The sequence below is a fragment of the Pteronotus mesoamericanus genome, unplaced genomic scaffold, assembly GCF_021234165.1.
Source record: "Pteronotus mesoamericanus isolate MK-2021 breed Mesoamerican mustached bat unplaced genomic scaffold, CSHL_Meso_final contig_203, whole genome shotgun sequence".
Lineage (NCBI taxonomy): Eukaryota > Metazoa > Chordata > Mammalia > Chiroptera > Mormoopidae > Pteronotus > Pteronotus mesoamericanus.
The window spans coordinates 146,097-158,863 of record NW_026555087.1 but is presented as its reverse complement, the minus strand read 5'-3'; the positions used below and the strand labels follow the sequence as shown (position 1 = coordinate 158,863).

General features: G+C 61.1%; 1 protein-coding gene across 1 annotated transcript; it reads right to left on the bottom strand.

Annotated features, from left to right (window-relative positions):
- Positions 1-765: 765 nt before the first annotated feature.
- DTYMK (deoxythymidylate kinase) lies at positions 766-12,156 on the bottom strand. Its single transcript, XM_054570392.1, has 5 exons — positions 11,946-12,156; positions 10,894-11,002; positions 6,798-6,888; positions 3,011-3,208; positions 766-1,359 (listed from the first exon to the last, which is right to left on the bottom strand). The coding sequence occupies exons 1-5, from the start codon at positions 12,073-12,075 to the stop codon at positions 1,249-1,251; spliced, it is 639 nt and encodes a 212-aa protein (XP_054426367.1). The 5' UTR covers positions 12,076-12,156; the 3' UTR covers positions 766-1,248.
- Between the last annotated feature and the right edge of the window lie 611 nt (positions 12,157-12,767).

The following is a 12,767-nucleotide window of genomic DNA, read 5'->3' as shown; positions in this document are numbered from 1 at the left end:
CGACCTCCACCTGCCCTCAGCACCTGACTCCGGCCGCAGCCCCCAGCCCTTCCCAGCTCTAGCTGGGGGGTCGGCCCTCAGCTCTAGCCCAGGCCGGCACTGGACGTTCGGGGTATGGCCTGGACCCATCCCAGCCAGGCCCGCGGCCGACAGCCATGGCCCCCTGAGGAGCACGGGCCGGGCTCGGCCCCCGTGGCCCTGATGGGCCACAAAGGCAGGCAAGTGGCAGGCATCAAGTCTTGAGAAATAAACCCAGTTTCCTTTCCATGAGACAGAATTATGTAAAAGTCAGGCATCGCGTGCTGGGAGTGTCGCCAGCCACCCCTGTGGGGAACCCGGGGACGCTGCAGCTTCTGACCGCTGCTGCTCAGCCGCAGCTCCCGCACCCCGACCTCGAACGGGGGCAGCGCGGTCTGGGAGGGCGCGGCTGCCCGAAGCCGGCCTGCTCCTGTCAGCAGGGACCCAGGTGGGGCCCGGGCGGCCTGAGGAGCCCAGGGGAGCGTGGACCCTGCCTGGTTTGGGGCGTGGGGGCCTGGCTGCCGCCGCTGTGCAGGGCCCTCTGGCCCCACGCAGGTTCTGCCCCAGGAAGCCGGCGTCCTGGCCTTGGCAGGAGGGCCCTGAGCCCCCAGCGCTGCTGGCAGAGGGCTCCCGTGCGGCCCCCACGGGTTCTCCCAGGAACGGGCAGGAACCATCCACCTCAGAGCCACTGAGGATGGGACGGAGTGAAGTCCCACCCCTGGCATTTAGGACACGGCAGAGAGGACAGCACAGCCAACGGCCATGTTCAGACGGGACAGGATGTCACCCCCTCGGGCCCCCGGCGGCCCAGCACGGCCACAGCAAGGCACTCGGAGCCCCCGCGAGGCTGAGACCCGTCAGAGACCCCGTGGGAGTCCAGGCGGTGCGCGGCGGAAAGGAGGCCCAGGGAGGCTTGCCACAGCACGCTGTGCCACTAGTTTTTATGTGCCTGAAAGAAACTCAGATTTCAAAGGGAGCGCCATCTCAGGGACCTTGAAACTGGATGCAGTTATCACTGAGCTTCAGAAAAAGCGCAGTAGTTTATCAGCACCCTCAGGATGGAGGAGGGCTGGGTGGCCGACCCCGAGGCCCCTATGCCCACGGCTCGCGAGAGGCCGCCCCGCAGTTCCACTCCGCTGGCTCGCGCCCAACCCCCCGGTCCTGCAAAGGGAGCACGGCCACAGGGCAGCCACCTTACAGGACGCCGGGCAGGGGACGGTCCCGCCACGTCTACGTCCACAGCTCCTCCAGCGGCTTCTGCGCAGCGGCCTGGATGGCCTCCTCGGACAGCATGTGGATCTCCCTGTGGACGTCTTCGATGCTTCGGGACGCGTCGACCACCTGTTCCCACGGAGACGTCAGGAGGAAGAGGGCGATTAATGCTTTTCCCCGTTGTCAGTGCGTGTGGGGACCTCAGACGGGGCCCGGTTCTGGAGGGCGCGGTGCGGGGCCCCTCGCGGCCTTTCACCGCGTGCCTCCCTGACCTTCAGCCCGGCTGGGCCGGGAGGGCTCGGCCTGTGCCCTTGGGATGACGCTGCCCCGCTCGCCTGCTGCAGTCCACGCGCAGGAGCAACGCCCCCTCCTGCTCCTGAAGCCCCTCCCCGTGACCCCCATGTCCCTGCGGCGCCCACGCACGAGCCCCTTCCCCACCACGAGCAGTGAGCCCGGGTCTGGCTGAGGGGCAGAGCGGGCAGCGCCTGCTGTGGAAGGCACACGGGCCTTGCCTGGCACCGAGGGGCCGGCCCACAAGACACTGGTCTCCACCAGGAGCGGGGAGATGGGGGCTGCATCCCCCCCTGCCACTGACCCAGGTTCAAGCCGAGAACAGCCAGTCCCGGGACAGCGCCTGGGGGTGCAGATGCACTCAGAAAATCTAATCGCTTCCTCCACGTGAACGGCGTCCCCCAGACCCGCCCCACGCGATGAGGCGGCTCTGACCGCCGAGACACAAAACGCGCCGCGCACCCGAAAGGAGAGACGAGCGCCGCACCGGCAGGAGGCGGCACGTGTTGTGTGTCCTGACTCACTTCTGCTTCCGGCCCCGTTCTCGGCCTGCTCCTTGCAGGTGTGGAAATGTGCTCTGGAGGGGACGCGTGCTGGCCGGGGGCACTGCCCGACTCCGGGCTCAGCGCCAGGCACTGCGCCCCCAGGAGCAGGGGCCGGCTGAGCCTCCTGCCACGTCCCCTCGTGCGGAGGGCGGGCCTGTGCTCACCCCAGACGGCCCGCAGCTCAGCACACAGGGAGGAGGAGAGGCGAGCCCGCCCGGCAGCAAGCCTGGCTCCGGGCAGGGAGGTGGGGAAGCGCACGTCGGGCAAGGGGGCAACAGCTTCGCGCCCCCAAGAGTGGCGGGGACGTAGCCCGTCACCGACCGTGGGCCTGGCCGACAGAAGGAAAACGCGCTTCCCCCAAACCTGGGGGGCCACCTGCAGCGCCGCCGGAGCCCGGCGGGGGACCAGCCCAGGGTGCTGGCTGACGCGCACGGAGGTCGGGGCGGGGGGGCCGTGGGGGCTCTCGGGGCTCGAGCACCAGGCCAGACCGGCAGGGCGAGGCGCCGTCGCGTTCCGGGGGCCGCAGTGGATACAGGCAGCTCCCCCACCACGTGCTGTGGTGACGCCCTGGGCTCCCGCTGTGCAGGGCGAGGGTCTGGGGGGCGGCCCCAACGCCTGACATGAGGACACAGGCAAGAGGCCTCGGCTACGGCGCGCCTCTTCCGAGAGCGCGGGTGGTGCCGTGGGCAGTGACTCGGGGGCTGCACGTTCGGGGTGACGCGGTCACGCGGCGGACGCCCAGCAGAGGACGGGAAGCCGCTGTGGGGCCAGCTCTGCAGAGGGCCCACCTGCGGGCCCGCGGCCGGTCCCCGTCGCACCGTCCCTGGACCCGCCCGCACGGCACTCAGTCCCCACACCGTGAAAAGCCGGAGGATTAGGATTTGCCGGCACCGGGACCCAGAGGCCGCCTGCGCTCCCACTGCAGCTCCTTGCGTTCCTCTCACCTTCCATTTCAGGGTCGTGTCCCCCATAAGCTGGTGGAAGCGCTGCAGTGCCCGCTCCTGGAAGTCCCTGTTCTCGTAGCGCTCGTGGCCGAACTCACCCCGCTTCCTCGCCGCGTCCAGCTGCAGCTGAAGGAACACCACCAGGTCCGGCTTGGGGAGGCCCACGTCCGGCTGCTTGCACCAATGCATGGAGAAGTTCTGCAACAAAGAAACCAATGGTCAGAGAAAGAAGCCAAATGAGGCCTAACGTGTGGCTTTACACTTTGCGGAAAAAGGAGCCCTGGCCGGTGCGGCTGAGGGCAGGGGCGCCGCCCGACTCCCAGCGCAGGCCAGTCCCCAGCAGGGGGCGTGTGGCGTGCAACCAGACGCTGGTGTTCCTCTCCCTCTCTTCCCCTCACTAAAAATAAATATTTAATTAAAAAAAAAAGGGGCAGCCACTTCAATTTACAGCAAGGGACTGGCCTGGCTCATGGGCCACGCACCCCAGTTGGGGACGTGCCAGGGGCACCCTACTGGTGTATCTCTCGCATATCGCTCACTCTCCCTCTCGCTCTCCCTCCCTTCCCCTCTAAAAAATACAAACAATATTTTTAAAATTCATAGGAAAGAGGAAAAAAAGGAGCTGCCACTTTTTGAGACCCCCAGGAGGGAGGACTCTCACCCAGTAATGGCTTTTGATTTTTCAGATGGTGACTGTTCTGCCGCCTCCCGCTGGTCTGACTTTGAGCATGTGCCCGAGTGGACAGAAAGCCCCGCGGCCCCAGGCCCGGCAGACAGAGAGGCCCCTGGGCCTTTGGTCGTGTCCCTGCACCCACACCCCCGCCAGGGTGCCGCCCCCCTTCCAACGACAGGCAAGAAGGCCAGCGCTCCCCGAAACCTGCCCCGTGTGGGTTTCCTCACTCACGTCACCGACTGTAGAGTGTCCCCCCGCGGGAGGAAGAGGCCACGACTCACAGCCAGAAGCCCGGAAACCTGCGGGCTAGAACCCGGCCGGGAGCCCAGGGCCCCGCCGAGCGGCGCCCTGGCCCGCCAGCCCTGCCCACGGCCCAGACTCAGCAGCCCACCGGGAGGACGCGAGGGACCGGCCCACAAACAACGTGTCAGTCATTTGTTGTGCCGTCCGTTCCGAGACAGAACTGGAGCCCTGACGAACGGGGATCAGGGCGCATCGTCCTGCAAAGTAAAAGGTCACCGCTTTGGCCGCTGGTCAGGGCACGCGCCAGGGCCGCCGGCGGACAGTCGAGCGACGTTTCTCTCCCTCTCCTCCTTTCTCCCTCCCTTCCCCCTCACTCTGAAAATATTAACTAAAATTTCTAAAAATTGTAAAAAGAATTAGAGCAGCTCGTGCGTCACAGGAAACTGTCCTCTCAGGGAGGCGCTCAGCCTGCTGGGAAGAGCTGGGAAAATGAAAAGGTTACCATTTTGCAGCCCCTGGTGACTGAACTGTCACGGGCCGTCATCACAAGGGCTGACCCCATGCTCCCTGAAGAAGCCTGTGACAAGGAAATCAAGGGCGTGTTCAGGCCAGGAAGCAGACGCGGGGACCTAACTGTGGGGAGAGAGGGAAGGGACCCCTCGAGGGTGGACCGCAGGACAGCGGCTCAGCCCCACAGCCTCTGAGGCACCACGCGGGGGCACCGGGACTGCCGGAGGGCTTTTCTGGGGTGACATCATGTTTTTAAAAAGTGATTTTGGGGAGCCTCCTGGTCAAGATGGACACATAAGTAGACACACTTTGCCTCCTCGCACAACCAAAAAAAGGGGACAATGACCAATTTAAAAACAGAAAAACAACTAGAACTGCCAGAAACCTGACCTTTATGGAAGCCCGACAACCAAATAGTTAAAGAAGAAACATTCACCCAGACCAGTAGGAGGGGCGGGGCGGCTGGCACGCTGGGTGGTCTCACAGTCGCGCGCCCATAAACCTGGCGGGTGGGGGGAAGGGACCCTGGGGAGCGAGACAGACTGCTCGACCCAGGGTCCCAGCGCCAGGAAAGGAAAGCCTCAGCACCTCTGGCTGTAAAAACCTGTGGGGGTTCTGGTGGTCGAAGAACCGGCCAGTCCCTCAGGAGGGTCCGTTGGAGGGGCTCACGGGATCCGAGAATGTACACAAACCCACCCGCCCGGGAATCAGCCCCAGAGCAGCACCTGGAAGGGCACCCGTCGTGTGTGGGAAGCGGGGACGTGAAATTGCAGCGCGAGAGCCTAGCAAGTGGTATCGTTCCGTCTGGCCCCTCCCCCGTACACGGGGCCACGGGAAGCGCAGCGACCTGGGCTGCCCCGCCCAGCGAACCCCTAAGGCTCTGCGCCTTGCGATGCGACGCACGTGCCGAGACAAACACACATAGTGCAAATGAAAGGACAGATCAGAGAATTAAGTGACAAGGAGACAGCCAACCTGTCAGGGACAGAGTTCACAACACTGCCAGTCAGGACGCTCAGAGGAGTGAGCGAGCACAGCCAAGGAAACGAAGCGAAGGCTGCGCAGAGTGAGACAAACGTGCCAGGAGCCAACAGTGAAGGGAAGGGAACCGGGACTCCAGGCAACAGTTTGCAACCAAAGGAAGACGTCAACATTCAAATGGAACAGGATGAAGAAACGAGAGTTCAAAAAAATGAGGAGAGGCTTGGGAACTTTTGGGACAACTATAAACGTTCCAACATCCACATCATAGGGCTGCCAGAAGGAGAAGGCGAAGAGCAAGAAACTAAAAACTCACTTGAAAAAATAAGGAAAGAAAACCTCCCCAATCCGGCTGAGGAAACAGACTTCCAGGAAGTCAGGAAGCTCGGACAATCCCCAACCAGCCAGACACCATGACACATCAGTTAAGAGGCTAAATGTTAAATAGAGAATCTTAAAAGCAGCAGAGAAAAGCAGAGTCAACCACAAGGGAGTTCCCTACGACGGTCAGCTGAGTTCCCAAAAGAAACCTCGCAGGCAGGAAGGGGCTGGCGAGAAGTATTCAAAGTCATGAAAGGCCAGGACCTCCATCCAGGATCACTCTGTCCAGCAGAGCTGTCACTTAGAATGAAGGGAAGGGCAGACAAAGTGCTTCCCAGACAAGGGAAAGCTAAAGGAGTGCATCCCCACCAAGCCCTTATTCTATGAAACGTTAAAGGGACTTATCTAAGGAAAAGACCAAAACTAGGAAGAGTAAAATGACAACAAACTCACAACCATCAACAACTAAAACAAAAAACAAAACAAGCGAACAAGCAGAACAGGACCAGACTCACAGAAATGAGATCACATGGCGGGTCATCGGCAGGGGGCGGTGAGGGGGAGGGTGGGGAAAAGGCACGGGGAACAGAAGCATAAACGGAAGGCGCACGATGGGTGGGGGAGGTTCAGAACAGGACAGGGACCGGAGGAGCCGGAGGCCTTCCATGTGCGACCCACGGACATGAACCGGGGAGGGGATAACGAGGAGACAAAAACGGGACACCTGGAATAACGTTATCAGTAAAATATACCAGAGAGGGTTATTTTGGGGATGTGCACCAATACACTTCGGAAGGGAAGACGCGTCGGGGGGGTCACGGTGCGAAGGGTTTGTCGTCTCGCTGGTGCACACCTGGCAGGCGCGGAGCAAGCAGCAGAGGTGCGGGGCAGTGCGGCGCTGGTCCCCCCAGAAGGCCGGGGCGGAGCCCGCCGCTGCACGGGCGTCCGTCCTCCCACTCGACGAAGGCCAGGTTCCCCAGATGCATGTGAGGACCACAGGACTCACGGTGGCACCCCGGGTCACACCTGCTGGCCGCCCCCGGGCCGGGCGGCACTCACCTCTTTGGCGCTGGTGAAGGCGACACCAGAAAACGCGTATCTGTCCACAATGAGAGTGATGCCCTGACTCAGTTTCTCCTTCATGAACGGCCTGAAAAAACAGAAAGTGCTTCTGAGCCAAGGACCTGGCTCCACAGCTCCTGAACTGTCCCCGAGGACACAGTTCAGCGATTCAGTCACCAAGGGATTTGGGGACAGTGACCTGTGACTTTACTTTTAAAAAGCTCCAATCTTCTCTTAGAAGATGCCAACAAAGCCCAACACAAAAGACAAGTCCCCTAATGAATCTCAAACATCTGAGCGTGGAGGGGTGGGGTGGGCCGGCTGCAGCCAGGAGGCGGCGCCCGGGTGTGTGCGTGGACTGAGGCCGGGAGGCTGCACTTCTCACCCAGGTGACAGCGGCTGGGAGAGAGGGGCAGACACAGGGCAGATGTCGGCAGGGAGCGCGGCCGGCGCTTCGCCAGTGCCAGACAGAAGCCGTCAAGGGCTTCCTTCAAGCGGAAGGTGGAAGTTCTCCCCTCAAGGAAAGGGAGTGTTGTATGCTGAGGTCCGTCTACGGCAGGAACAAGTCTCTCCCTGAAATGGCCTAAGTTACAAGTTAAACTCCATTAAAAGTACATAGTACAGGGGAAAAACTGCATGCAGGGTCTGGTCACGGGAGCCGCGGCGGGGGAGCCACACCTGCAGGAGCGCGACGCGATTCTCATTACAGCTGCACACGTGCTCACAGCGTGGAATCGCCACCTGACCCCTGAACAGGAAACATGGCACACGCCCCACAGAGATGGCGCAACTGGAGAAAGAATGGGCAAGACGTCTCCAAGAAGCCGTCAGCCAGGCTCCTAGCAGGTCGCCAAAAACACAAAGTACAAATGAGTGCACGTGGCCGGCTACCTTTTCTGTAAGAGGTGAATCAGGATGACACAGACGTGTCTGCTTTTCTTGTAAAAAGTAAAAAATAAAGTCGGGAGGGGACGCTATTCCCCGCGGGGCAGCACAGGTTAGACGGAAGGGGGGCTTGGGCCGGCCAGTGACTGGTTTTCTATGGTTCTGACTTTCAGAACCATTTGTGTGTTCAAAAGCCAAAATCAAATCAAGGATGGAAGAAACCCTGAAATTTTATGCCACACAAACCCAGCACTCTGTGCCCTCCTGCTAAGGACAGAGCCACGCACCAGCCCTGGCTGCAGGCAGGCTCCCAGGCGGGCATAGCAGGCGAGACGCCAGGGGCAGGAGCCTGGGGCGCTGGCGGGATGGCTGGTGCCTGCGTGTCCCCCGCCGCCCCTCGTGTGTGCGGCGGGGAGCCTGAACCGCAGACGGCACCAGACCCTGCATGCAGTTTTTCCCCTGTACTATGTACTTTTTAATAAAGTTTAACTTGTAACTTAGGCCATTTCAGGGAGACTTGTTCCTGCCGTAGACGGACCTCAGCATACAACACTCCCTTTCCTTGAGGGGAGCACTTCCACCTTCCGCTTGAAGGAAGCCCTTGACGGCTTGTCTGGCCCCGGCGAGTCGCCAGCATCCTCCCTGCGCTTCGGGGCCGTCGTGCAGCGGAGCGAGGGTGACGGGCCCACAGGCCCCGTGATGCCGCCACAGCCAGCCAATGGCTGGGACGGCTCCCGAATGCCTAACGGGCAGACAGTATCTGTGCCGTGGAGACGCGGGGCAAAGGGCGGTCGTGTCCTGGGAGGAAGAGGACAGCTCAAGATTTCATCTTGCCACTCAGAACGGTGCAATTTTAAAATTCTGAATTATTTCTGGAACTTTTAATATTTCCAGACCACAGTTGAGCGTGGGTGACTGAAACCATGAAAAGTGAAGCCACGGATAAAGTAGCTAAATGGATACAGGTGCAGGAGGCGCACGCGCGTAGTCTGTCCACAGAAGCCCACCCCGAGCAGTGGGCACACGGGCGCCGCAAGGCTGGCGCCGAACACCGCCCTGCGCTACAGGAACAGAGGGTTCCCAGGCTGGAGGGGAAACACCAGAAGCCTCAACACCTTGTTACTCCCAAGTGAGCTTCTCAGAAAATGAGCCCGGGACACGGCACACGGACACAGGAGCCAGCTGGCAGGGCCTCCCAGCCGCCGAACGTGGGGCAACCTGCGTAGCAGATGGCAGGGGCAGCTCTACGGCCCATCGAGAAAGAACCGGCGCATCCCCACTGACGGACAGGTGGGCAGGGAGCCGGGAGCCGCCTCCTCAGGCGGGAGGAGCGAGGGCACCTTAAGTCAGAGCGGCTGCCTCGGGACTGTCGGTGAACGTGACCGCGGAGGGTCGGAGTTTGCTACGGGAGGCGACATACACGTGGTTTCGCAGCCTGTCCCCTTCTAACTATCACAGGAGACAGTCACTTAGTGGCGGGGCCTGGCCAGCAGCCCCCTCAGAGATGACCCAGGGGACCGGCCTGTGGCGGCCCAACGCCTCGCCTGCCTCCTGCCCAGCACCCTGAGGACCCAAGTCCCCCCGCTTCCTCCGTATTCCTGCTGAAACCGCAAACCTGTCTGCTTGTGAGGAAAGAGCAAACAAATGCAGCACTTTGTCATTCTTTTAGGGGATGAACAAATGATAAATGTGGCGAATGTCAATCATAGGTAAAGGCTGGTGAAGTGCAAATGGGAATTCTTGGTACTATTCTTACAATTTCAATTCCAGCTGATCGAAATTATTCCAAAATAGAAAGTTTAAAGAGTAGAAAGCTGCTAAATTGTGGCGGGCAGTGTGAGAAGCCCCTGATTTCTAGGAGTGGGTTCCTGTGCGGAGGCAGGGAGGGCTGTGGAGGGCGTTGCCCCCACTGTGTGTGAGGTGCCTGCTGGGACCGCCGTCGACCCGGTTCAGACGCAGCAGACCTAACGGTGAAGATTAAGTCGCTGGAGAAAACAACCAGTTTCCTCACAAAGTGCTTCAAGTGCTGGGGTGAATTCCCAGGAGCCGAGGCTCCCCGAGCACTTGCTGCCGGTGTTGGGCCACCTTCACGCCAGACCCACGAGGGGCACTGGTGTGCCGGCAAGGCTGTGGTTGAGGCCTCAAAGTCACACGGGCGGTAGGTAACGGTGCCACTTGTGAACTCTGGCATCTGACCTATGGCCCAAGGACTTTTGAGTCTCAGCAACACTAAAGTGACGGCAGTGGCCCAAATGACCTGCAGGGGGAGCTGTGGGCATTGTGTCTGAACAGAGGGACAAGCGAGGTGCACACAGTGCCCCATACCCCAGACAAGACCACTGTTTAGGAGGTAGTTAGCATTAGTTCTCAATTTTGAATTGGGCTTGTGTTACTTTTTCACAGAGCCGCAAAAACCAAAATCAGAACAATTATGGCCATACACCGCACACGTGAAATTACAAAAATGGTCTGTGTCTTTAACTGGGGAAGGCCTTTCCAAGCAAGACAGCGAGCCAAGCAGAGCCGGGAAGGGCAGGCCTGCCTGTGACAGGGACGATGCAAAGCCGCCAACGGCCCCTGCGCAGCTGCTGTGGGCGCCCTCCGGCGCAGGGGCGGGGCGGCCTCTGTGGGGTGTCACAGGTCTGCCAGGCAGTTAGCAAGCAGCCGTGAAATCCGTTGTATGGTGGGGTCCCATTTATTTATAACAAGACAACTCCAGTGACCTGTGCTGTCTACCCACAAGTGAATGGGAACAAGAGCCTCTGAAAACAAACACCATGTCGTTCAGCAAAGAGGTGAATGTGCGAAAGAGGCGAACCTGCAAAGATGATGGAAAAGGGACGGGAGCGGACGAAACGCCAGCCGAAACCGTGAGCCCGCTCACTTGAGAATATAAACAGGAAAGCTGGGAGGGAGCAGGAGGAAGGGATGGGGGTCCCGAGCGCCGAGGACTTTTGAATTAGCTTTTCTGTGCTCCTACAGCTACCTACAGAAAATTAACTAATTACAAAGGGGGGGGGCGGGCCGGAGGAAGACAAAGCATGCATCAGGGTGTGCGCGGCCGCTAGACCCTGGCCACAGGGCTGGTGAATCAGGGACCCATGTCCCGGTGCAGCCTGCGCACCACTGTCCACGCCTCTCGCAGGCAAGAGCTGCACCCACCACCTCTTGAATGTGGAGGAGGGAGATGGAAGGGCATTGCATTTACACTTGTTCCCAGCGGTTCGCAGAGAAAAGCAGGTGCACGGAGTGATCCTCCACCTCGCTCTTCTTTGTCAAGTAAGAACTCAGAAGTTTGCCAATTTCCGTTGTTCTTTCTAAAAAGAGAAAAACCAGAAAAGTGAGGCTTTCCATTTAAATTAGAGTAGTTTGGGCTGAACGTCTGGTCCTGGACTCAAGTCTGAATTCCCGTTGTGTTTCACGACGTCTCTGGACAGGGTCAGGCCTGCCCCTGAAGCCAGTCCCCCCCCCCCCCAGCAGCAGGAAGCGGATGCCGGCGGGAACTGCTGGGGGTGCGGGGTGGGGAGCGGGCGCTCCCTTAGCTCCGGGAAAGGGCACTCGCCGAGCGGCTGGCCCGTAGGATTGGATTGATATGCAAGACAGCATTTCCCCCACTCCTCGCCTTGGTTTTGAGACCTTACGCTGTCTCTTGATTATCTGGATAATGATATTTTTAAGCACTTTCAAGTTCAGTATTTTCCTTTAGAAATATAAAAATGCCACAAAACCCCCCAGAGGACAAACATCCAACAAGGCCCTGAGGCACGGATTACGAGACGGCGCCGGGCGGCAGTCTCGGCTGCGAGGAGAGCTGCTCGGGTGTCCAACGCACTCTGTCCGAGCTCCTCGACCTCGCGCTTCCCACCCGGGCCCTTCCTGTCCCCCGGCTACAGATCAGTGCACAACAGCACGGGTCCAGCGAAGCCGAGGGACAGGACACAGCGACCCCAGGAATGACGGACTAGGAAACTGACGGTGGCGCAGACGGCGCGCGAGGCGCTCGGCCAAAGCCACGTCGCCCGGGCCGATTACAGTGAGGCGGCCGGTGGGGCTCGTTGTCCTCATTCCCGGACGGCTCCCGACCAAGCGACCCCCTAACCCGCCCTCAATCTCGGACGCTGCAGGTTCGGAAAACTGGACGGGGCGAACTGCAGGGACGCATCCCGTCCCCGGGCTTTCCCGCTGCCCCCGCACCTCCAGCCCCCCAGCCCCGCCGTCCGACCTTTCCATCCTCCAGACCCGCGCGCGCTCCGCACCCACCCGGGAAGCGCAGCAGCTCGGCGGGGCGACCGGCGGCGCACAGCGCGTCCACGAGCTTGCGGCTCTGCGTGCTCTTCCCCGCACGGTCCATGCCTTCCAACACGATTAGCGCCCCGCGCCGGCTCCCCATCGCGCGCTTTCTGCAGCCCGCCGAGACCCCTCTGCCGCGCCTGGAAACGGCGCGAGGAGCTCCTATTGGCCTGCGTCAGCGGCGCGCGGGACGGGCTGGCAATTCCAGGCGTTGATCGGATTGGCTAGGACTGACCTCTTCCGGCGGAGTCTCCGCTTTCTGGGCCGGAAGCCCGACGCTCCGACGCTCCGACGCTCCGACACTCGCGCAGGCCTCCAGGGTTGTACCCGGAGGGCGGGGCTGGACCCGGCGAGCGGCGAGTCCGCGTCGAGCGGCGGTGGGGGGCGGCCCGCGCCGCCGCGAGGCTCCCGAGCGGACCGCGGTCGCTCCCACGGCGTCCTGCGGCGCAGGCAGGGCTGTCTGCGCGGGGCCACGCGGCAGCTCTAGAGAAATGCGCGTGGTCGCTGTCGGTCCCAACGCTCGGGCCTGCCAAACTCCGAGCCTCCCGTTTGCAAAGACGACAGTGCGAGCCCACAGAGAGAAGGGGTTGTTTCGTTTCTGTCCCACTCTGTGTCATGTGGAAACCGGCCAGGAGCGGGGGAACGGTCACTGTCCTGGGGAGGCGACACGGCTAGTCTGAGGCGAGCCCCGGCATCTAGAGAGCTCTCAGTAATCGTCTCAGGGACATCAAGCTGCGGTGTTTTCCAGGCGACACTGCGCACTTGGAGGGCTGCCTTCCGCTCCCAACAAGG